Source organism: Solanum pennellii, chromosome 2 (assembly GCF_001406875.1).
Source record: "Solanum pennellii chromosome 2, SPENNV200".
NCBI lineage: Eukaryota > Viridiplantae > Streptophyta > Magnoliopsida > Solanales > Solanaceae > Solanum > Solanum pennellii.
The window spans coordinates 44,026,946-44,051,255 of record NC_028638.1 but is presented as its reverse complement, the minus strand read 5'-3'; the positions used below and the strand labels follow the sequence as shown (position 1 = coordinate 44,051,255).

At 35.2% G+C, this 24,310-nt stretch overlaps 3 protein-coding genes across 5 annotated transcripts; 1 reads left to right on the top strand and 2 right to left on the bottom strand.

The window, feature by feature from the left end:
* Positions 1-330: 330 nt before the first annotated feature.
* On the bottom strand, positions 331-2,832 carry LOC107011897 (PLASMODESMATA CALLOSE-BINDING PROTEIN 1-like). The gene is made up of 4 exons (XM_015211580.2): positions 2,669-2,832; positions 1,310-1,900; positions 1,091-1,196; positions 331-1,003 (listed from the first exon to the last, which is right to left on the bottom strand). The coding sequence occupies exons 1-4, from the start codon at positions 2,712-2,714 to the stop codon at positions 823-825; spliced, it is 924 nt and encodes a 307-aa protein (XP_015067066.1). The 5' UTR covers positions 2,715-2,832; the 3' UTR covers positions 331-822.
* Positions 2,833-4,224: 1,392 nt separating this feature from the next.
* Positions 4,225-12,675, bottom strand: LOC107011538 (carboxyl-terminal-processing peptidase 1, chloroplastic). 2 transcript variants are annotated; one of them, XR_003576844.1, is made up of 13 exons: positions 12,200-12,675; positions 10,685-10,804; positions 9,862-9,999; positions 9,114-9,218; positions 8,862-9,030; positions 8,075-8,151; positions 7,951-7,995; positions 7,736-7,824; positions 6,815-6,853; positions 6,671-6,733; positions 4,917-5,046; positions 4,780-4,836; positions 4,225-4,701 (listed from the first exon to the last, which is right to left on the bottom strand). XR_003576844.1 is itself a non-coding variant. In XM_015211078.2 (13 exons), exons 1-12 carry the CDS (start codon positions 12,596-12,598, stop codon positions 4,781-4,783), a joined length of 1,425 nt encoding a protein of 474 aa, XP_015066564.1. In that variant the 5' UTR covers positions 12,599-12,675; the 3' UTR covers positions 4,225-4,701; position 4,780. The 2 variants fall into 2 exon arrangements, 1 of the variants encoding a protein (XP_015066564.1); XM_015211078.2 differs by having other exon boundaries at positions 7,741-7,824.
* A 2,974-nt stretch (positions 12,676-15,649) lies between these two features.
* On the top strand, positions 15,650-24,122 carry LOC107011002. Of its 2 annotated transcripts, none has more exons than XM_015210298.2 (10): positions 15,650-16,028; positions 16,908-16,951; positions 17,498-17,597; positions 17,710-17,821; positions 18,413-19,026; positions 20,094-20,376; positions 21,081-21,351; positions 21,762-21,923; positions 22,819-23,274; positions 23,541-24,122. In XM_015210298.2, exons 1-10 carry the CDS (start codon positions 15,857-15,859, stop codon positions 23,826-23,828), a joined length of 2,502 nt encoding a protein of 833 aa, XP_015065784.1. In that variant the 5' UTR covers positions 15,650-15,856; the 3' UTR covers positions 23,829-24,122. The 2 variants fall into 2 exon arrangements, with proteins under 2 accessions (XP_015065784.1, XP_015065785.1); XM_015210299.2 differs by having other exon boundaries at positions 15,752-16,028; positions 17,713-17,821.
* Positions 24,123-24,310: the final 188 nt, after the last annotated feature.

Sequence of the window (24,310 nt, the reverse complement as noted above, 5' to 3'; positions counted from 1 at the left end):
TTGAAATGTAAAAGTGTAAAAATTCACAGAGGAATTAAGTAGTAACTGCTTTTTGTATAAGCACAGGGTTGGCACCACTGCCTTGCAGGTCAGACCTGGACATATATTTGTACGTCCATATTTCTTGAAGAGTGAGTGGGGCTTGCAAAGCATGTTTGCTTGTCTGGTAGTCTTCACATTGTTACATTTTTTTATTCCTAACATGTGTTAACATTCTTCTGGAGTAGTTCAAATATTCTTATTCAATTATGTTATCTCTCTAATGTTGCTGTATAAAGAAAGAACACTGTCTTGCTCCTTTTGTTTCTGATAACGTTAAGTAGTGACTGCTGTGAGGAAGAAAAAAGTGAAAGCATAATAAAAAAGAGGTCGAAGTTTCAAATGATTCTTCAAAGCTTAGTTGTGTTTTTGCAATTTATATAGTGAGCTACTGTGTTCTCCGTATCTTGGAAGCGGCATGCCTCATATGTCATAGTTTGGAGGATAAATGGTCGATATTATTGGTCTCTCGTTGATGGTCACTTCCCGGATTTTGTACATGACTCTTCATTGAAATTCCTAAAATGAGATATCGTGTCTAAAGTATTTATTAACTGCAGAAATATTTTAATAGAAATTGGCTACATTAAGATGTTCTTCACTACGTACTGACTTCCTACTTGGGCTAAAAGCCATAAATGGACGAAGTACAGCGAGTTTCATGTGTTGAATGCCATGAGATTTTCACATCTCATGATGATTCTGCTGTTTAGAAGCAATGGGAGTATGGAGACAACTAGTGTCTTCTTGCAATCCCTGTGAACAATATCTTGCGCACTCTGTTTAGAATTGAATTGCTGTAACTGCCACCAGGAAAGAGGCCATGGCGAAGAGAAATTGGAAGTTGCTTGATAAGTTGTCTGCTCCACTGGGGGTACCTGTTGGTTCTGCACCATAATCTGTTGGATCAGAACCAAAACCATTCGGGCCACCTGGGGTGTATGGATTTACGGGCGTCATTGTGCTGCAATTCCAAGGAATCAGACAAACATCTTAACATTTCTGGGTTAGGAGATAATTTAAAACTCAAATAATTTCAGATGGTTTATACCTTGGAGTTGGAGGTGGCAGAGAAGGGGGTGGCAGGGTAGGGGGTGGCTGGGCAGGTGGTGTGGTAGGGGTTGATTTTGATGCTGCATAGTGACAGTTCCCAGAGCCTGCAGTAATGAAAGAAAATTAGAAGCTTTGCCAACTTTTCTGGATTAGCAGATTAAAGAACTCTACTTCTATGTGATGTTTAGCAGCTTTAGTGCTGCTGTCTTGCACTTACTTGGGTCCGTATAAGTAAGCTGTGCTGTTCCTCCAAAATCACAGCTTGTGGGAGCTGGATTTTTTTGGTAGTAGTCATTGAAAGCATAGGAAGCATGGTCTTTAATTGTGTTTGGTTCGTAGCAGCTTCCACCAGACTGGATAGTTGAACAATCTGCACCTCCAAAGCCACACGCATAGTCCAGTGCTACTTGCAGAGCAGTTGTTGAAGCAGTGGAGCTGGCTACACACCAAGCCCCCCCTGTAGATGGCCCTGGATTGTTGCTCGGGTTTGGGTTTGGGTTTGGGTTAGGATTAGGATTTGGGTTTGGGTTAGGGTTAGGATTTGGGTTCGGGTTAGGATTAGGATTGGGGTTCGGGTTAGGATTCATGTATGGAGCAGGGTTCGTGATTGGCTGTGTGGTAGATGGTGGCGGTGGGCTATCCATTGTGGGGTCTGGATATGTTGTACCTGGGGTTGTTGGATTAATAATGGGAACATCTAGCTGGTCAGAATACATGGAAGGTGAAACGGCAATGTCCTCCTCTTGGAATGCTAGTTTCTTGCTTTTTCTGATGGCTTTTGTGGGATGCTTGTCTGCAATGCTTGTACCTGAAGTAAGTGTAAATAATAGATATGTGTCAGTTTGTTCTGTCTTTGCTTTATTCTTTAGATTCTGCATGTTGAAAGAATTAGTAGTATATCACAAGGTTGTTTCATATTTGATTCCATATCACATTCTTGAACCAAGAACTTGTTGTTCTTAGCAGTTGTATTATCTTCAGAAAAATGGAGCTTCATAAGATTTACTTTTTATGTTTGAAATTTCTTGGAGAAAGGCAAACTCCTTTTGATTAAGCTTTTCTAGTAAATATATATTGTCAAAACTTGTAAAATATCATTCAGTAGCCTACATCTGTGCAAAAAATTGACTTATTGTAAGTCCATAATCCAAATTGATTAAATTGAAACGTTTAACATGAAATTCAAAAAGCTACAACAGTGCATGCATGCAAAAGAACATTGAGATGGTAAAAAAAAATGAATTCAGATGAGGTGCAAAGGAGCTGTACAAAATTGAATAGTTCATTCAGTAAGTGTATATTCCTCTATTCAGCTCAACATAATCTCATGTATAAGTTAGCTCCCAAATTAGTTTGCCATCAATTGCAAACTTCAGTTTTTTCAATGGAAATATCGAAAACTAGCAACCAACAGTAGCAACATATCGAAGTATCTATAGTCCAAGGGAAGGCTATAATGGAAGGATCAAAAGCCAAGAAATGGTAGCAATATCACTTAAAATTTACCATAGTTAAAGATTATGTATAACATTTTGAAACATTATAAAAGAAAAAGGGGCAACATAGTGATATTCACCTGAAAAAATCAAGAGGCAGAAGAGGAAACAGCAAGAAATCCTCATAGCTACTTGTTCAATAGATTTTCAACTCTTGTTGTTTTCTATGAGAGAGTTTGTTTGTGATGAGAACAATAGTAGTTTACTCAAAGAAGAGAAGCACTAGAAATGTAAGCTGTGAAGAGGAAGCAATCATTTGTTGATGCATGTAATGTATATATATATATATATAATTTTTATGATAAAGTTAAGGAGGGAACAGAATCGTAGCTTTCTTGCATTAGAGTACAGGTTTATTGAGTTTTAATTTAGAGGAATATAAGAAAACTTGAGAAATGAGGCATGAGGTAGCTAGAAACTGCAAGCAATTGGAGGTGCCTAAATAGCAAAAGGTTGTTGCCTCAATAAGGCAAAAGACAACAAAAGCTAATCTAGTTTTGGATGAAAATCTAAAGTTTTGTATGTTTCAAAACCACTCTATATTGTTGTTGTTTTTAACCGTAGTGTACGAGTCAGCTAACACACACCTCGACTAATCTCACCAGATTTGAAATTGTAACCTCATAACCTCAAATACACTTCATTAACCACTTAGGTGTAGAACACCACTATGTAGTTACTAGATTGTGTAATTACTATCACAATAGTAAATTCGATACAACATAGTTTTTGGTTATACAAGTGGTAATTACATAATTAGATATTTTTTTAAAAAAGATATTACACAATAATATGGTGGTAGAGTTTGTTACAATTTTCTTCCCTTTTTTTTCTGTCTACCTTTTCACTGTTATACAATACCTGGAGAGGTAAAGTTAGAAGGAGAAGGGAAAATGACAGGTTTTTGTAGTTTGGTATTGCTTTACATTTTATGCTCTGAGGGTAAAAAGTTATGGGATATCTTGCCAAATTTTCCTTTTGCTTGTTGAATATTTGACAATCTTATGAAGTGTAAAGATTCAAACAGTCTAAAGAAAAGCCTATAGAAACTACTACTATGAGACAATGCTTACCTTTTCATCTTTTTTATTGTATTAATATTGCATTTTGATACCATACTTCATATTGGCAGCCTAATCAAGATTTCTACTGCATAGTAGAGTCATGTCTACACTTTACATTTTATATCATCAAAAAGGAAAAATTAAGGTAACTTCAACTTTACCTTTTCTGGTCCCTGTCCCTTTCCTCAGGTGTTAACAAACTTTTGAGGTTCAATCTTAGCCCCAAATAATCCTTGGCCTTGAGATGAACTTTTTTCGAATGCTACGTAAAATTCTGGAGACACAACTCAGCTGGCAAAGGAACTGATTGTGGTATTGTCTTTTTACCAAAAAATTAACAGTGGTCTGGCTGACACTTAGAAGTGACTATTATGAGAATTTGTGCGACCAGATGTTCATACAAAAGTACACCTTATTAGGGAACATCTAAGACAACTGTGTTTTATTATTCCCCAAAACATCTAGTTATTCTTAAAGTTCGTCTACATAGTATCTCGTCAATCCACCTACAGAGTGAGAGGGAGGAGTGAGGAACAATTTGATCCCCTGTGAAGTTTCAAACTCCAGCATAGTAGGAATTTCCTCTGTTATCAAAATGAGGCACAAATTGATTTACATTTACTCAAAATGTGTATACAATATGAACTGTTGGTTGTATCGGGTAAATTGCTAGTTATTTATGTACACAACTTGTGCTACTATCATCCATAGGCACCTGCTATCAGTAAGATAAATACAATGACACAACTCAGCTGGTTCTGGCTACTAATTTTATCATCCAGTGGCCAGTTCTGCATCTTGATAGATTAAAGTTGCTGATATTGATCTGATTTGTTCTTCAAGATGATGTCTAGGCAATAGAAGAGTATGCATTATGTACTTTGTTTCTTCCTGGTGATGCTCAGGCTAAGGGTGAAGCTAAGCGACTGTGTAAGTTAACTTCTGTTAATATCATATCAAACTGAGTGTCGCACGACCGAAGGACTACCCCAAGTTATTCATCTGTCATGATGAAGAATCGGAATGACACTGAAAGGAAAACGAGCGAGCTGTATGTGACAGAAAGAGCCATGATAAGAAACCATAAGTTAATAAAGAAACAAGAAGAAGAAAATAGAAACCCTTACCTTATCCATCTTGTTGTTTGTGGCACTTTGACAAACGATTGTTGACTTCATTCCAAGCTGCAAATATTATATAGTTTTATATTCAGAGAAACAGAATGCTGTTGACACATGTAATGATGTAAATAGGAGCGTCTTACCAGGAAAATTCCTGAAATCTGGTTCAACTCCATTGCCATTAATATCCATGTGATTTGGTGTGACATACTTCCCAATTGTTACAACCACGCCCGACCCATCGGGCAGCTCAAATACAGACTGAATCAGCCCCTGAAATGATGTTAAGAATACAGTGATGTTGTCCCTCAGAAAGAAGACCAGCAAACCTACCATCCCATACACCAAAATTTTCTAGCTACCAAGTACCAATATAAAGATTTAGTAGGCTTCAGATCAATTTTCAAGCTACTCCAACTTCACAGAGAAAGGCCATATACAGCCAACTGCATGGAACTACTCCCAACAACTAAAACAACAGAATTCAAAATAACTGATTATAAAGTATGTATCTTTGAAGTTTGAAATAGTCCCCCTTTGGATCTAGTTACCCAAAGAGTAGTGTTTCTTCCTACACTTCCCCTTGACCTGTGTAATCGTATGCATCTCCGCACAACTCAACACTGCTCAAAAAATAGCTACTGCAATGGTTGTAGCAATTGCTAGGAACACGTGTTTAGAAATAAAGTAGTCTTAAAGGAGCTGCAACAGAAATGCTGCAGATCGGGAACACGAAGGAGTTGAGAGCCCCTACTCAGCCACTTCTCTGTTCTTAAGTGTGCCCCTCTTCAGAACAAATGAATATTTTAATCATTACTAATGCTAACCGTTTTCCCTTTGATTGCTAATTACACTGGCCATAATAGAGGTTTATTAGTCCTCGCAACAACAAATAGTGGTAGTAGATTAGTTAAGGATTCATTTAGATCCCTTATACATAAGCAGGACTATAGCACTAGGAAACCATCAAGAAGATAAATTCTTAGGTTGGTAGTTAGGGAAAGATTTCAACTGCTAGACATAATTAATTCTGTTCAGAGAAATCAGAAAGCATTGATTATTTCTTTGAAACAAATGATTTGATTACTTTTTCTCCAAAATGAATAAATTGGCAATATCTAGCAATCATAATTTGCCTCTGGGCATGAAGTCGATGTGAAAAGAGATGACTTAATTAGAGGCATACTTAGCTCAGTCTAGACAAATAGCTTTTATCTTCATCTTGGTCGCATAAAAAATCATAACCAGCGGAATATGCCACAGTTGACAATGAAATCTAGAGGTTGCAAAGTGGGTATGTGGGTCTTAAATGGGTTGCACGAAAGGTCGTCATAGCCTCATGTGCATTAGTTGTTCAACTATCATTTTTGGCCTCGGACAAATTCCCAAGTCCCATTCATATTCAATGTATTCTACCGTGCTATTTTGTCAATGATAAAGAATTAACAAAAGTGAGTTTATATCAAGATTTTGTAACGGTTTGAGGACTGGCAAATGAAATAAAATAATGCAAAAGCAGAAAGTAGGTTAAGAAAAGAATGATGGTAAAGGTTCACATCCAATCAGATCATCAGAATACGAGTGTACACTGCACAGCATTTTGAATTTTTGATCATGGTAATGAAACATCAAGAAATTTCTTTAGTTCTACTTATGCATGTAGATGATTGTAAACACTTTCTGGGGGAAATAAAGCAGCCCCACATAGCTGGATATGCTATCTCTAGTATACTGCTAACAATTTAGGACTGAGGAGTAGTAGATAAATATAGTTTACCGTTGAGACATTGAGAAAAGTTGCTTTACAATTTATAGAGATGTGCATAATACTAACCAGTAAGCCAATAAAGAAGTTCAAATATTGAAAAGAGAAACCAAAGTAACTAGAAATTCAGACCTTGCCATATGTCTTGTCTCCCACAAGAACAGCTCTGCAATTGTCGTGAAGTGCTGTTGCAACCTGAAATGAAATTCATGAATTAGAACACAAATATTTCAGCCCTTCAAGAACTGGTATGGCAATGTAGTATCAGTAGCTCACAATTTCACTAGCACTTGCAGTACTTTTGTTAACCAAAACCTGCATTGGAAGTTACTAAATCCATCAGAGTGGTAAGACAAATAGTAACTTTTGAGAACTAGAAGAGAAAAGAACGTCTTCATGAATTTGCAACAACAACCAGAGCCTCTCTATGATTCTACAGTCAAGAAACAGTAAGCTCAAAATCAATTTGTTTGATCTTATATCAGCTGTTTATTTCATTTATGCATTGCTATAGCAACTTCAGCTAATTTAAGGAATCTACTCTTTAAGTTTCAGCCATGAATTATCTTATGATTCTATAATCAGGAAAACGTTAGCACAAACCACCAAAACGTTATATATGATTACCTGTTTATTTCATTTATCCATTGCTCTTACCAACCTCAACAAATTTAACGCATCAAATATTAAAGTTTGTGACAGCTTCAAGAAAAGACTCAAGCTAATGCTGAAGCATGACATATAACAGCACTAAAAGTCAATATCTAACACTTCTTAGACTTGTACGGTAAAACTGCAAACTTTGAATATGTCAGTGGTCAATATACCTTGAAGAAATTGGGGCAGAATGTGGTTTAATTCAATGCAAAGCGAAATCAGAAACAAACTTTGACTTACATCTACAATCCACTTGACCTTAAAAGTACAAGGGTTTTTGCTCAAAGAAGTCTGCTTCATTTTGACAGAGGAAGTTTCCAAGTTTCTCATTTAGAATGAAACTAATGGAATTGTTCATTCAAAAAAAAAAAAAAAGAGGGAAAAATGTAATTTGAAGAAAGTTTTGATGGATTCTTCTATTTCACAAGTGATATCACCAAATGGCTTGTAACAATGACAAGAAAAATATGCAATTGAAAGAAAATATTGAAGAATTTTGCTGTTTTAGAGTTGACATCTGAGATGTGGACTCGTATATGCCTTACAATTACTGGAGCTGTAATAAGAGGTGGAGCTTCTGCAACAATATTCCTTGTATACTGTGGATCCCTTCCAACAGTGTAAATCACCTGCCAATATATATATTTCAGAAGAAAAGCTTCTTACTGAACAGTAAGCATTTAAGGCTAATAATCAAGCATAACCAAATCACAGAATAGCTAATGCTCCATATAGAAGATGAGAAATATGACTACCGTGTCTCCTTCATTCAGAAAGAGTTTTGCGATTTCAATGCCAGCCTGAAAGGCAAAAATTCACCGCTTGTTAAACAAGTAACTTGTCAAGCTCGACCAAATCAAAGAAGGGATAAAGTAAAACCTGCACTAGTCCACCAAGGTTATCTCGGAGATCAAGAACAAAAGATGAGGCACCCATGCCTTCGAGTCGCTTAATTGCTGCAGAAAGTTTTGACAATCTCAGAAACAGACTACACACAGAAAGCTTATACACATTAGGTTGCTGAAACTGAAAGAGTTCAGACCATGTCTCAGGTGTAAAATCTCTGGAATGGCAATACTTTTAGCAAATCAGACTATACATTTTAAATGCCAACACAAAAATTATCCAGAATACAATAATACACGATCTCTTGGCATTTCATTAGTTATTCAGGTCTTAATGAATAGATATTATAACATGTAATGCAGTTCAACTGAAGATGTTATATCCCGATGGTTCAACGGTGTTGAGAGCCACAAAATGCAATTATAGTCATCATAGAGTGGTTCCAAGAGACATGCAAAACCTCTTAACCAGGCATGTATGTCTTAAATTTTGTGCTTCCACTTAATTTCTGTGGAGCTTGGTTCAGTTTATCTGACAGAGCCATTAGCTACATGAAACCCTCTAGTGAAATAAAACTGTATTTCATTTCATATTTTATATCCCCCAGTTAATGCTAACTTCTCGTGTCAGCATCTTCGCATTTGTCATCTCCCGTTATTTTAGAAAGAGTTGTCCTCATAATGTTACACTCTTACCACGAAAGTTTAGGTAAAAAGTAGCTTTAGTTTCTCTGTTGAAGTGCTTTAGTAAAGCACTTAAACTAGTAACATCTTTCAGTTATTTTATTCAACATAGGGCTGCATATAGAACAGATACGTACCAGTAACCAAATCTTTTCTGGCCAACGCATTGAACTCCTTTAGGCGCACATAACCAACAGAAGTAGAGCCATTTTCAATCTGCTCCAGCCGATAAAAAACCGGTGTCTTAGCAATAGATTGCCTCTCCACATCAATGGACTGGACAGGTCCACAATTTCCATGCTTAACCTGCAACCACATCATGAGAATCAGCATGAAGATGTCATTGAAAAATAGACCTATTGAGGTCCGGCAGTGTTCAGAAACACAACCATGATGTTCACAGATGTCCCATTTGGGCCTAGTAACAGTGAAGATGCTTCAAAGGAAGATTTACCCAGCACATCCACCCCATTCACAGATATCAGTTCATCTCCCTGCCACGAGTTCACATGAAAGATACATGTTAATTTTTCACTGAATGGTTAATCAAACTACAATAGGGAAAACTGAAGTGAACCCAGATACTTTCAGTGGGGAGAGAAAATGTAAAGAAGTAGTATGTGCTAATGTTATACTCAATTGCAGCCAAAATAGCACATGTTCATGCAACAACAACATACTCAATGAAACCGTACCCTGTGAAGGTAGAGAGGTTGTTTTCGATAAACCCTCGTCTCAAGTAAAGCATTTCAAAATAATACATCTTCATGCGGTCTGCATATTTAGCTATGGAAAAATTCCATCACTTAAAATATATCATAAGCCATCAAGCAGTACAAGACACCTACCAAACTAACAGGCAAGGCCCCAAGTATGTGTGGTGAGAAGGACTGGACACCTTGAGGGAAAATTATATTGGATCAGAGGCCATTAGTTTGCCAGTTTAAAGCTTATCTCTCCTTTTTCAATCGTATTCATAAATAACAAAGACAAATTTCCTGCTGTTGGCATTATCAAGTAATCATGACTACAATAACCGAGATATTTAGCATTTCATCAACAGGGAAAAGAAAAGAACCACTGCATAAAGCTAAGCAAAATAAATAAGGGAAGTGTAAATAACTGTAAATGACATACCTGTCGTACACCGGCATTATGGGCAGGGCCATCCAATAGGAGCCCTAAAACCTTCAGTTTTGAACCTCCATTGCCATCTGGAACATCCCTGAGGTTAACTCCAATCCCAGTCATATCATATCTAGCCATCTTGGAGAACTTTCAATGACAAGCAGTATATGTCATGGAACAAGAACACTGGAAAGTTGGTAAGTAAGACGTTTATTTGAATTAAGGAAAAAGTTGGTAAGTAAGACGTTTATTTGAATTATGGAAATGCAAGATACACTGAAAAAAGAAGGAATCAATAGAAATCATATATCTCATGATGTACGATACAATACCCATTCTTAACTGAAAGTAGAGAAGTACTAAAAATCGTCTCCACAACATATGGCTTCATCAGTTTGTGTTTCATCCAATTAAAAAAAATGGAAAGATGATAATGCAGGAGGATGAGATGAAAGATCCGTACAGATTCAGGACGGTTAATAATACAAACATATATTGGAATCATAAAAAGAGAAATTGAGAACATAATGTAAAGAAGTAAAGGAACTTCAAATCACTAATGCTAACGAAGAAGCGTCAAACCTCTTCCAAACTTCCCTAATACATTTATATCAACCTATAAACGAAAGAATACGTCCAAATTGCTTTACTCTTTGCAATGTTAAACTCGGAAATAAAATTTCTAGTCCTATGTAACAACCCGAACCAAAAAAGTTTTGTATCCCCATGTGGTAGACATCCTGCCTTCCTCTAAAAATTGTATGCTAATTTAAACATACATATCAAATTCAACAATACAGACGTAAATATTGATGTAAAAAGGACTTATTACCTGTTCAGGAGAAAGAAACCGTGTATAGGGGTCACCCAAGCTAGCCAACATACGCTTGATGATATCATGTGCTTTTGACCTTGTCTGAATTGATGAACTTAAGATGTCATCTTTCTTTTGCTGGTAATAACATAGAAAACGAAATATTTAGTCATGAATACTTCTAAGTTGATATCAATACAAAGGAATATGATAGGGAGAGCAATGATCTAGGTAGGATGAAGAAAAGGCAAGAACCCAGGGAGAAAAAAGATGTCAATAGAGACATAAAAGGCTCAGATCTTTTCGAAAAGACATGATGTCGTGCTAGCAAAATGCTTCCACTGGTTCATTTATCACATTTTATCCACATTAGACATGCTGAGCAACAAAATTAGAATTTTTTTCACCATGCACTTTACTGCATCAGACTTGCTGAGCAGTTAAGTGAAAGACTTATATTCCGCCACTATTAATACATGTCCTAGTTAAGTGCACTATCTACAATAGAAAGAAACTAAAATCTCTTCAGTATTATAAAATGTTTGACATTATATTCAGTCATCAATTTTCAAGAATCCGACTACTAATTAATCTCAATTCCAACACTGCATGATGTTTTCCTTGTTAAACTAAACATCACCTTAAGTCCATACCTCCAACAATTAGTTTGACATTTTCTACTTCAATGTTCTTAGATATAATTTTTGTTATTCCTCCAAATCCAGAAAATCATACGGCTTTAATGATGATACGAATATTTTTGATGAAGTAGCTGATTTCATTCGAGGCATCAGGCAGATGCAAATAGTACATCCATTACATTGACCCTACAGTAAAGATAAGTAGCTAACACAATCCAAAAAGAATTCCTGTTATTTTACGAAATATATTTTCATTCCTGCCCCACCAACAGAGCTAATCAGCATTTTCAGGGAACATTTCAATATGGATCTTAACCTCCAGTCCCCACCAAATTGCTAAGAGCATCTCTTTCGCCATGTTGGATGAGAATTTTCCAGTAGAGATTTAAATCCATAAAAGGAATTCCAATATACAAATAGAATGAAATTAAATATATTCTCCTAGTAATAGTATACTAAATATGCTCCAAGTATGTATTTTTACAAGCTAAGTAGATGATCTAAGCAAACCATCAAATTCAATACCCCTTAAGCTAAAAGAAGGAATAGTCTGGCAGCAGAATACGAAACAATCAACCAGATATGAGATACCTCTCAATAATTGATATGCAAGAGAACCCTTCAGCTAAAAGGTAAAAAAAAAAATTCTACACTTTAGAACGAAATAGTGCATATTTTCAGCAAAATACCAAACAATAATTGATATGCAAGAGAACCCCTAGAGCTAAAAAGAAAAAAAATAAGCTACAATTAGAATGAAATAGAACATATTCTCTGGTAGCAAAATACCAAACAATCAATGAGATAGCTATCAAGAATTGATATGCAAAAGAACCCCTTTAGCTCAAAAAAGTTAATTTTTCTTCTTTTTTAGAGAGAAACAACATCTTACAAGCCAAGATTCAGGAGACCAAGAACGACGATCGCTGGTGTTAAGAAAGCTGTCATTGACAATCTGCCAAGCTTCTTCCACAATGTTTTCATTGCTCACCACTTTGGATGCTTCAGTGTCTTTCTCATACACCTCCTCCGCCTCGTTCTCTCGGCAAATCACCTCCAAAGATGAGTTAGAAGATTGAAGTGAAGGAGATTCCAAAGCGATAGAAATAGGAGCAGAAACAAGAAGCCCCAAAGAAAGAACAAGTGAAACCCCAGTTGAAAGAAGTTGCTGAAGGGGTTTATGATGAGAGACGAAAGATGATTTTTTGGGAAAGATTGAAGCTTTAATTGGTGAAAAGGAGGTTAACAATGGTGGAGATGGTGAAGGTAAGGGGCTGTGGAGGAGCCTCATCTTCAGAGTGAAGTATCTTGATTTTCTTCCAACAAACTAATTTCAAGAATTAGATATTCCAATTCAAATTTCTAAAGTAATAAAAGTTATTAATACACCACAGTTCTCTGTTCCACCTCGAATACGAAGAAATTTTTATTTTTAGTTTTTTTTTTGAAAGATTTTTAAAAGGGCAATTAAAATTTAGTTAAATTCAAATCTAAATAGAAAACGAAAAAACAAAAATACTTATATTACAACACATTTAAAAGAATAGAGAACATCAACAGCATATTACTCCTTTCGTCCAGAATTGTTTGTCATATTGCGCTTATCAAAAGTCAATTTGATTAATTTTTAAAGGTAAAGTAGATCACATTAATTTGATATTTTAAACAAAAAAATTAGATATTTTAAAACTAAATGAAAAGTATTATAAATTACAATTTTTTGCTGTATTAATATGATAAAAAATTACATTTTAAAATTTTAATCAAAGTTTTTATAATTTAACTCTAAAAATAAAAATCATGATAAATAATATCGGACGGAGGAAGTATATGATAATCAAAGTAGGAAAATATCAAGTACTACTACATCCTAAACATGTTAAATTCAATTAGAGAGATTTTATTCTATAAATAGTCAGTTTAATACTTTATCTTATGTGCACATCGAATGACTCAGAATCTAGTATAAAATTCATTTTAAAAGAAACAAAATGTATTAAATTATATAAATTTGTACATATATACAATATAATTTATTATAAATTATTTTCTAAATGAGATTACATGTGCTACGTACAAATTACTTCTCTTAAATTAAAAGTGAAGAACAAAATAAAAAGACAAAAAAAAATATATAATAAGAGATAATTTGTTTTTATTTTCTTTAAAAAATACAAGACAAATAATATTTCAAATGATATTATTACTCCATGCTTGATTAACATTGTCGAATTCAAGCTCCATACATCTGAGCTAGTCAAAAAATTCAAAATAAATATCGAAAAAAACCTTTACCAAAAGGAATATCATGATCAATAACAGTGATGGTGGTAGAGTGGTAAGTACTCACTCATTCTTAATCAAAAGGTCTTAGTTTTGAGTTCTCTTAGGTATATAGTTGTCTTATCCGATAGCATCTTTTATCTTTATATGTATAACTTTTCAATACGAATCTTGAATTAATCGAACTTTAATATGAATATCAGACACCGAACAGGAAACAAAAGGAATATCATGTGCAGGTTTGTCCAAGTGCTTAACATTTCTGTATAGGCCCATTATATATGTTAGACACTAGTCAAAATTCAGAGCCCAAAATGGAAACTCTACTTTCTAGTGGGCCCATTGGCCCATTTACCCGACACGTCATCTTCTTTACCAAAAATTGGAAATTTGGGCCAACCAATCACTGACTTTTAATATTAAAAAAACATTATGGATAAACATCTTTTTGGTAATTCGATTCCAATACCCTCGCCACTAGGCGCGTGAATTACACACAACTTAATTTAAAGGACTCAAAACCCTTAGTTGGGCCACTTAATATCACGTGCTTCTACAGAGCGTGAAGTATCTCTTAGGGTATCCAAATTTAATTTAAAATCCCGCGGCTATCCAATAATTTACTTCTACTAAGTGGGGTATACATTATTTAGATTAAATCGAAAAATTAAATTAGATCGAATTGAATTTTAACTTATTCATTTTTAGTTAATGTTTTTCATTATGATTTTTTTTAATGTTTAAACATCTATAATTAATATATTTTTAAGTATTTGTGCATTAATATTTTACTTGTAATTTATATTAGAAAGTATATTTAAGAGATTCTAATTAGTGATTATGTTTTTAGTTACTAAAGAAACCAAATAATTAAACGAAAAAGTAAAAAGTAAAACCAAATCAAATTTAATTTGGTTTGAATTGAGTATCATGTATTTTTTTTATTTTTTTTAAAGTTTGCACTAAAGTTTTGACTAAATTTAAATCGATCTATTTGAGAGTGACAATCTCACTATTTTTTTAAAAATATTCAATAAAAAGATCTAAGAAATAAAATAATTTAAATTTCTAACTTATTTTCAAATATCTGATTATTAGTATTTTTTTTTTAAATACTATGGACTCACTGAAATTTGCAAAGTGAAAAATCCTCAAAATTAAAACTAAAGAGGTAATGTTTAAATTAAAATAAGATAAAAGGAATTGTATCTCATTCCACTTTTTAAAATATTAAAGTTTTAAAAAATATAAAAGTATCATTTTCAAGACTTCCCCAAACGTAATGAAGTTTTACGTGATAGTAAAATGATTTAAATTTTTAAAGAGATATTTCTATTATATTTTCTTATCCAATTAAGTCATATTATCATATAATTTGTACGAAATAATTAATTATTTATATTGCTTATTACTAGACGTTAAAAGCAAAAACGAGAAATATAAATTATGTTTATCAGAAATAAACTTTATGAAGTTGAATTCTTTATCATAAAAAAAAATGATATAGCAAATGAAACTATTTTTTCTTTAATTAGAGATTTCACGTTCAATCATTAAATATTAAAAATTTCATAATAAAAAATGTTTTTTCCTCAAATGAGGATATATACAACACAAATGTAAACCAAAAAATGAAGTTGAATACTTCAATTTCAAACTCCAAACTTATTTGTGATATTCATATGTGCAATTGTGTATCATTTGAGCTAGTTATATATATGCATGTTGACAAAAGATAAAAATAAATCATGCACGTAGTAAAATAAAATGTATCACAAAAAAAAAAAAAGGACATGATTCCGCTTATTATAAGTCCATCAGTAGAATATTGTTCTTATTTAATATTTTAGGTATATTATTTATTGTTGATACTATTCTACCTTTTTTTCTTTTTCCAAATTATTTTTTTCATTACTATATTTCCTTTTTAAATTTATTTTATAGTATTTATTCGAGTCGAAAATCTTTTAAAAATAGTTTAACGAAGGTTTTCGAAAAACAAGAAAAGTGAAAAAAAAAACATTTATATTAGAGAAGCCCAAACCCACAGAGAGGAAGAAGAAGAGAAGCAGCAGCAGCAAAAGCAAAAGCAAAAACCCCTTCATTCTGTGCGTTATTTTTCATAATAAAACTGAGAAAAATATACAGAGTTGAGGAGACCCAAAAAACCCTAAACTATAACAGATCTGAAACAAGAAAATATTTTGTGGGTCTTTCTTGTTTTTTCCTCTCTTTTTTTAGAGAAAAAGAGTTGTCTTCTTCAAAGATGAGTAGCAGAAACAATGGTGGAGTTGGGGTACAATCGATACCCGCAGGGTCAAGAAAGATGGTACAAAGCTTAAAGGAGATAGTTAACTGTCCTGAACCTGAGATCTATGCTATGCTCAAAGAATGTAATATGGACCCCAATGAAGCTGTCAATAGGCTTCTTACTCAAGGTCTACCATAAACCCTAAATCTTTGATTTCGTTTTTTTTGGTGGGTTTCGGGTTTTAGGGTTTTTTTATGTTTTGGGAAAAAATTAAATAAAGTTACTGTTTTTATAGATAGAAACAAGAAACAAAAGAAAATCTGTAATAATACTTCTTTTCTTGATATTGGGTGTTAGAAGCTGTGTTTTGTAAGGAGAAGAATGAGAAAAAAAATTGATTGTGCATGCAAGATTTGATTTTTATGCTATGTAGTTAGTTCAAGATTTATTGTAAGATATCTTAGTGGATTGAGCATGCAGATATTTCATTGATTGTGACTTTAGAAAATGAAGAGAAGACAAAACTAGGGTCTTTAGGGATTTTGTTAATCAGATTACTAGGATTCTCTTTTTAATGCACTCTGTGTTAATTTCTTGTATTAGATTATTTAGGTTTACAATTACTCTTCTTTTACTATCTCTGGCCACTGATTTTCATCTATATGTTAATGGGACTTCCCTTTCTTCCCTTGTGTGCGAGTTATCTTATTTGGTAGCCTTTTCTTGGACTTTTGAATTAATGTTGTTGGGATTTCATGGTACAAGTACTGAATTCCATGTTAGGTATCCGATTTCCAGAAATGCACGCTTTACTTTGAAGAAGCATGAGTTTGCTTTTCGTTTCTCTCTTAAAGCCTCAAGAACTTATGTTTTGTGCTTTTCACTTTTGGAACGTTAGCTACTGCAGTCATGTTTGCCTTCCTCTGTGCTCTTCTATGTTGTACTTGTACTTGAAGGTTATAGTATTTTTAGTTCTTGATAGAATGGTCTGCCATTCCATTGAATGGTGACCTTAGTTTGTGATAAATTTTGATCACCTTCTAATTATAGTTTGTTGATTGGCTAGATACTTTTCATGAGGTGAAGAGCAAACGTGAAAAGAGAAAAGAGGTTCGTAATTTTTACTTAAAGTGGGATTCTAGAGACAAATTGGTTATGGCGATATGATTTTAACTTTCTCGTTCTTAATACTGCCTGTTTCTGTTGTAATTTACTATATGATACGAGACAACGGAAAATTAGTCTACTCAGATCTCTTATTACCTTGGCTCGATGATTAACTTCTGATGAAATTCTGAATAATTAGTCTACTCAGATCTCTTATTACCTTGGCTCGATGATTAACTTCTGATGAAATTCTGAATATTTCTACGGTGAAAACAAAAGGATAAAGTGTTTGGAAATTTGTTCAGTAGAGGTTCTTTTTAGTAGGCACCCCATTATTCTGATATTCCAATTTCTCTCTCTGTTTATACTAATAAATTATGGTGCCTTATTCTTTTCAAAAAAAATAATATGGTGTTTCCTCTTGATATGTTTTACGTCTTATTGGATAAGTTGCATGATCTAGCAGAATATTACAAGGTGTTACTATGTTACTTTCTTAAATGGCTTGTTCATTTCTTCATTCTTCACTCATAATTATCTTTGGTTCAGAGTAAGGATACGACTGAATCTAGGCCACGTGGTGCAATTAGCAACTCAGGCCGTGGTAGCAGGGGAGGTGCAGAACGATATGTTGGACGCGGTGGGTCAGGTATGTACATGATAATGTACACTGTTTTCAAACATAATCAAGTCTTAAGTTTTGCATAGTTCATCGTGTCATCTCATGAGGGTATCGTCTGGTTTCTATATACCCTTTCCAGCAGAGTCTACCAAGCCTATTCCTGGATACAGAAAAGATAATGGATCAAAGACGAGTAACCTGACTTCTACTCTAGGAGTTTCCGGAATAAGCAGGAGGGCCACAACAATCGGGTTAGTAGTTTCAAGTTTCAACATCATAAATAGTTTAGGTTCTCTCAAAAAGACATCAGTTGCACATCAGTTGCCTGTAGATGTTTGTCTTTCTTTTTTACGTAGAGTATCCTGTAGTACCACAGTATGTTTATTTTTATTGAAGCGTCTTTGGCAGTAATATAATTAACTTAATAATTACAATCAGTAGTCCCTGTATTGGATTAAGCTGGGACTTTTCATGCACTTCAATAATCATGCAATGTGAGCTATTCTCAAAATGCATGTGACAAAGCACAATAAGGGAAAGGTTTTCTTTTCCAAATCCAAGTTTGACTCTGATTAGATCCTTAGCTCAAGCGCTAAGTGAGCAAGCTACCACTCCATGGGGTAAAAACCGTGGAAAATTCTTGTCAAGTAGAAAGGAACAAGGTCTTACGGCTACTAATAAGGGGGTTGGGGTTTGACAATAAAAGACTGGGGCTTGTTTAGCCGCCTATGTAGTAAGAAAAACTCTGAGCTTGACATTAATAGCCATAGTGAGTTCATCTTTGAGGGGCTTTCAGGAGATGCATAACAGTGTTCTCAATGCTTTTGTGATATGTGTAACAGTGATATTGCTGCAAATGAAAGTAAAAAGTCAGCACCTGCAGCAGTTGATGGTGTTTCATCAGTCTCACAGCGTGAGACTTCTTCTGGATATCAACCTACTTGGGGTGGGGTGCCCGGTCAAGTTTCCATGGCTGATATTGTGAAGATGGGTAGGCCACAGAGCAAAGTGCCAAGTGCACCTAGTGTATCTCACCACAATGTCAATGCCAACCAAAACCATATTCAGGGGCTCCCTTCTGGTGCATCACATCAAAATACTCAGTGGTCTGATGATCATACTACCAAAATTTCTGAGGTACACCGAGAGCCAGAACATCTTTCAACTGATGAGGAATGGCCTCTAATTGAGCCGCCATCAGTTGCTAGTCAGACATCTATCTCAGAGCCTCCTGCTGATTCGGAGCTGCATCCTGATCCAGCTAACATGTCATATGACAGAATTAATCATCAAAATGAGATTGATGAAGTTCAGGGGACAGATAATTGCACGATTGAAAATCTTGGTAGTCCTCCAAGCAGAAGGTTGCAGGAGGATAATGCTGGAGGTGCATCTATTTATGAGAATGACCTCTACGGATATCAGAACCAGAATCGTACTTTTGACCATCAACAAGGTTAGTATATCACAGTTTTTATTTCGTAATGTGATATGCATTTCATTGGTGAGAATATGTAGTATTTGTTGTCAAGTAGCTTGTGTAATGTTTTTTTTGACATGGCACTGTTAATTTTTGTTTTTTTCCACGAGTTCCAGGCATCGGCAAGTCTTTAGTTCCAGTAAAACTAAAGATTCTCTCTATCCCCATTCTACAATAAGTAATCATTACATGTTTCATAGAGCAACTATACTGGCACTTAGGTTTTTAGGAATGCAGTTTTAGAACCCAAGGTTTTATATCATACTACCAGTTTAGCTTAAATAAGCTGGACATTTAGTTATGGCTCTTGAATACGTGGGTGTTCAATATGCGGAGTGGGACATATAGCAGCAGTGGAGGGCAACAGGGAATATCATCTTAACTGCATCCAAAGCTCTTTCTTACTGTATTTGGAGCTTCAATGTGATTTTACTGCTTTTCATTTTGTTTTATCTTGTCACTTTGATGATAATGTAGCATAGAAACACTCCTCACAGCTTTTTGTTTGTCTTAGATTTTTTTTATAGGAATTTAAACGATCATTTTTCCTGCAATATGTTTATTTTGGTATTATCAATGTTTTGTTAACTGTGGCTTAATACATTACTTGGTCGATTTACTGGGGCATCTGATAGATGTATAAAGAGGGAAGCCTTGAGTGCTGACTTTCTGCTCATACTCATAGGTTATGTCAACATGAGGTTATTGCAGATTAAGAGGTTCTTCTCATGAATTTTCAAATCTACCATGTGAAGTTGAAGCTTGATGTTCTTGCACATGGCCCCCATATTTGAAAGAGAAGAAAACCCTAACAAATCTCAGGCCACGTAGAGACTACTCTGTTTTTGGGGGTGGTCGTGATGTTCATGGGAATTGGGATGTGCTAGTTAGGAGATAAATCAACCTGCTTTTCATGTCATTATTTAGTGGAAAAGCACTGTAGTTTTACTGCATAATCAAATCGTTAACATATGGAGTTCCGTTACTTGTAAACTTTTGGAATGTTTATTTTTGTGTAATAATCCTGTTTCATTGTCTTGCAGCTGAAGATGTTAACAACTCTGTTTCATCAGTTGCTGCAAACTTGCAACAGTTAAATGTACAAGATGATGGAGGGGTGCCACCTGAGGGAGATGGTCCTTCTGTTGTAATACCAGACCATCTTCAAGTTCAAACTGCAGACTGCTCACACCTGAGCTTTGGTAGCTTTGGCTCTGGTATTGGTGGCTCCTTTTCTGGGCCTTTGGCATCTGCTCCAGTGACTAGTACTTTGGAAGATGCACCTAAGGAAGTGGATGGCTCATCAGTTGGGCACTTGGGATCCAGGTAAGGCCTCCTTCTAACCTGTGGATTTTCTTTAACTCATTGATGCTTTATCTAATTATATCAACATATGGTGTAGAAACTATGTTAACATTAACATGCCAAACTCTACTGGCGTTTCCCCTACCCGAGATATGTGGGCAATATAATGCAGAAATTATGTTATGTTAACATGCCAAAACTCTACTGGCATTTTCTCTTCCTAGATTTGGGGGTAATTTTCAATCATTTGTTTTGCCTCTACTTTTTTTACTGAATAACTACGAATATCCTTGCATTTAGTATATTTGTAGCTGGTTTGTTCTAAATGTTCATCATATTAGTCAATCAAATTAATCTTTACTATTCTAACATCCTAAACAGTTAGTATCTGTATGAATCCTCTGTGCCACCACTGTATTCAGATTCATTTCGTTCCAGTCAAATAATTTATCATATAAGACGGGCGTGAAGCTATTCTCTGCCCTTTCCTACCAAAAAGTGATTTAAGACTAAGTTAGGACTTCTCTGAAGCTCACTAAACAGTACATTTTTAAACCTTTATCTTAACATTCCATGTTTTAAGTAAAAAATATCTATCTTACAGGATAACATTAGTCATCTTGGTCATCTTATATTCAGTTTCAAAAAAAAACATTAGTCATCTTATTGAGGTGTTCAACCTTGCAAGTATTCCTCTTAATTGTTAGTGCATCTTTATATTGCAGAGCTTCAGAATACTATGGTGATGAGTCTCTCAGACATGCATCTGAGAGTAACTTATACCATAGAACTAATGCAAGTTCTGTAAATTACGATTCACCTGCTTCACAACCAGAACCTTTGAAATCAGAAACAAATGAACAAGGAAATCAATATTCGTATCCCTCCTCTGCTGCTGGCTACACATATGAAAGTGCACAACAATTAACTGCAGCATTTAGTCAGCCACAGACAAGTTCCCAGATGCAAAATGTCACTCCTTTCTCTAATGTAATGGTAAGTTTCTTTCCTTGTGAAGGATGCAAATAGTTTCCCTGCTCTTCATTGGATGTTTGCGTGTGCATTTGCATAGCTCAAGTCTGAAGGTAATTGTACAGAGTATATTGGAGTGAATTCTACTTCTCTAAGGGGTCGTTTGGTAGAGTGCATAAGAATAATGTTAAATCCAGTGCATTAGTGATGCTTGTAAGTTGTATCAGCAATGCATGAATTAGTTATGCTTGCATTAATTATACATAGATTATTTTTATGCATTGTTTGGTTTGATGCATTAAAATAGCATGCATTGCATAAAGAAATTTATTTACATAGATAGCCTCATCTAATATAAGTTACCATTCATTTGTTAGAGATCCTAAGACCAGAATTTTCTACATTGAGGTGCTCACTGCTATTGTTTTGAGCAGGCTTTCACAAATTCATTGCCTAGCTCCTTGTTGGCTGCTAATGCTCATGCTGGTCGCGAAACTGATCTTTCATACTTGCCTTTTTCTGCAACACAAGCAATGGCTATGAAATATGGCAGCTCTGTTTCTTCAATTGGTGGTTCAACAATTTCCATGCCTGAGGTAATGCTATCCTGATGAAGCTAATTGATTCTTCATTGTGAATGTCAATTTCCTCATGTGCACTTGGTGTATTGCTCATGACCTGCTGGTTGTCAGTATTTTCATGTAATATAATAAGCAAAACATGTTCCTTTTTGTATGCTTTTTGAAGTAATTTTAATGATTCTAGTTGTTTATTTGTGCATGATGAAAAGTTTTACATAATGGATGTAGTTGCATCTTACACGTTTAGTATCTTTCAACATTGGGGAAGAAAGCTTTTGCTATTGAAAACTAAAAATTTGAATATTCTCTCTTGATGTCTATCCAAATGTTTTGAGGGCAGCAACTTTTTGTATTGTGTAAAATCTCTATAGTGGAAAGATGTATGCAGAGAGAATAGTTACTCGTCATGGATTTCCAGAGTAATTCAAGGCGCACTTGATGTATTTCTGTGTTACATTTTGGAGGCTCTTGCTTGTTAAGAGGAGGAAAGGAAAATCACCCTTTAAATTTAGAAAAAGGAGGCTGAAGTTGTGTGTGTAAATTCCTTATATTATTTTTTGGTTTTCCTTATTAAATAAATGTTAGTACCTTCTGGTTTTTGCATGTAAGATTCCTTTTGGGTTGTTCCAAAAGAAAAGAATGGGCACTTGGTTGTTAATAACCTGAAATTTAAAGATTCACAATAAGAACTGCTAAATTCGGTTGCTATAAGACCTACATAAGATTAATTCCTAAGAGGAGTGTAGGTTGAAAATCAGTTGACGATTGATATAAAAGCTGATGTATAAATCTATCATAGTTTTCCTTTATCATGGAGAAGTGCTGTAAGATAGGAAAGAGAGATTTTCTATCGTCTTCTTTCTTTCTTGAGTTTTTGTGTACATTATTGATTTTTTCTTTTAACTTGCAGTCTTTGAAGGGTGCTGGTTTTCCATCAGCACAGCCTACACAGCAGCCACTTTCTGGAACTAGTGTCACCACTGGACCTACTGTGCCGCAACATCTTGCTGTGCATCCATATAACCAACCACCTCTGGGACCATTTGCTAACATGATAGGTTATCCCTTTTTGCCTCAGAGTTATACATATATGCCATCTGCATTCCAGCAACCATTTGCTGGTAACAGTAATTATCATCAGTCGCTGGCGGCGGTGCTTCCCCAATATAAGAACAGTGTGTCAGTCAGCAGCTTACCTCAGCCAGCCAGTGTTGCTTCTGCGTATGGTGGTTTTGGAAATACAGCAAGTATCCCTGGTAACTTCCCAATGAATCCCCCTGCTGCTCCCTCTGGTACTAACTTGAGTTACGATGATGTGTTGAGCTCTCAGTACAAGGATACCAATCATTTAATGTCTCTTCAGCAGGTACCCATTTCATTTGCTTTAACAGCTGTTCAATTCTTTGAAGTCAATAGTATACTGCAAATTGCTGTTGATTCTACCTTACTACTCTAATATAATAGGTTGATATATTTCTAAATTGGACAAATAGTTTCTATAGCACTGCTTTTTTCTGGTTAATTTCTTGTGCTAGCTGTATTCTATTGTTTGAGCTTTTGCTCATCAATCCCTCCTTCCTTTCCTTGAATTGAAGGCAGCTCATGTATATGTTCATTATCCCTTCCTTTCAGAGCGAGAACTCAGCTATGTGGCATGGACCCGGTTCAAGGACAATGTCAGCTGTTCCTGCTAACACATATTATGGTTTCCAAGGTCAAAACCAGCAAAGTAGTGGATTTAGGCAAGCTCAACAGCCGCTGCAAAATCATGGATCCTTGGGGTACCCAAATTTCTACCATTCTCAGGCGGGGATCTCACTAGAACATCAACAACAAAATCCGAGGGATGGGTCATTGGGTGGTGGATCTCAAGGCCAGCCAAAGCAGTCTCAACAGCTATGGCAAAGTGGCGGCTACTAATCTCTTACTGCCTCCTGCTTTTTTGGAGTCTTGTAATGAGTGTGAAAGTGGCTATAGGGTGTTGCTTTGGGAGCAACTAGAATGCACAATCAATTGGATGCTTACCTGTGCCTCAAGGTTGTACTTTACATGTTTGTCATCAGTCAAATGTAACGTAGGATGTGAGCTAACGTCGTGCTAGTGGACTTGTCTTCTGTTTCATCAACTCTTTGTTACACAGTTAACCCCATGGTTTCTTTATTAGTGAGAAGTGTTCTGTCTCCACTGGAAATGCATTGCCATACATCTTAGTTTCACATTATTTGGATTCGGTAGTTTAATTTTACTGGGTATGCTGATCTCCTCCTACCTTCTAGTAAGCTTAATATTCCTGGCACTATAGGATGGGATGTACCAAGATTTCCCTTTGTTTGACAATATACTTCAGTCCTGAAAATATGGTGTTGTTTGCATACTAGTCCTCTCTATAGGAGATAAGGGTC

What these genes read in the sequence shown, in the direction of transcription:
- LOC107011538 (XM_015211078.2), bottom strand. Translation starts at nt 12,598, where the DNA reads ATGAGGCTCCTCCACAGCCCCTTACCTTCACCATCTCCACCATTGTTA. An exon ending in GGACATCTGTGAACATCATG is followed by an intron (nt 9,031 to 9,113) that starts GTTGTGTTTCTG and finishes ATGTGGTTGCAG; the next exon opens with GTTAAGCATGGAAATTGTGG. An exon ending in CTGCAAGTGCTAGTGAAATT is followed by an intron (nt 6,734 to 6,814) that starts GTGAGCTACTGA and finishes ATTTCATTTCAG; the next exon opens with GTTGCAACAGCACTTCACGA.
- LOC107011002 (XM_015210298.2), top strand. Translation starts at nt 15,857, where the DNA reads ATGAGTAGCAGAAACAATGGTGGAGTTGGGGTACAATCGATACCCGCA. An exon ending in TGTTGGACGCGGTGGGTCAG is followed by an intron (nt 17,598 to 17,709) that starts GTATGTACATGA and finishes TACCCTTTCCAG; the next exon opens with CAGAGTCTACCAAGCCTATT. An exon ending in CAACAATTTCCATGCCTGAG is followed by an intron (nt 21,924 to 22,818) that starts GTAATGCTATCC and finishes TTTAACTTGCAG; the next exon opens with TCTTTGAAGGGTGCTGGTTT.
- LOC107011897 (XM_015211580.2), bottom strand. Translation starts at nt 2,714, where the DNA reads ATGAGGATTTCTTGCTGTTTCCTCTTCTGCCTCTTGATTTTTTCAG. An exon ending in CTGCCTCTTGATTTTTTCAG is followed by an intron (nt 1,901 to 2,668) that starts GTGAATATCACT and finishes CACTTACTTCAG; the next exon opens with GTACAAGCATTGCAGACAAG. An exon ending in CTGCCACCTCCAACTCCAAG is followed by an intron (nt 1,004 to 1,090) that starts GTATAAACCATC and finishes TTGGAATTGCAG; the next exon opens with CACAATGACGCCCGTAAATC.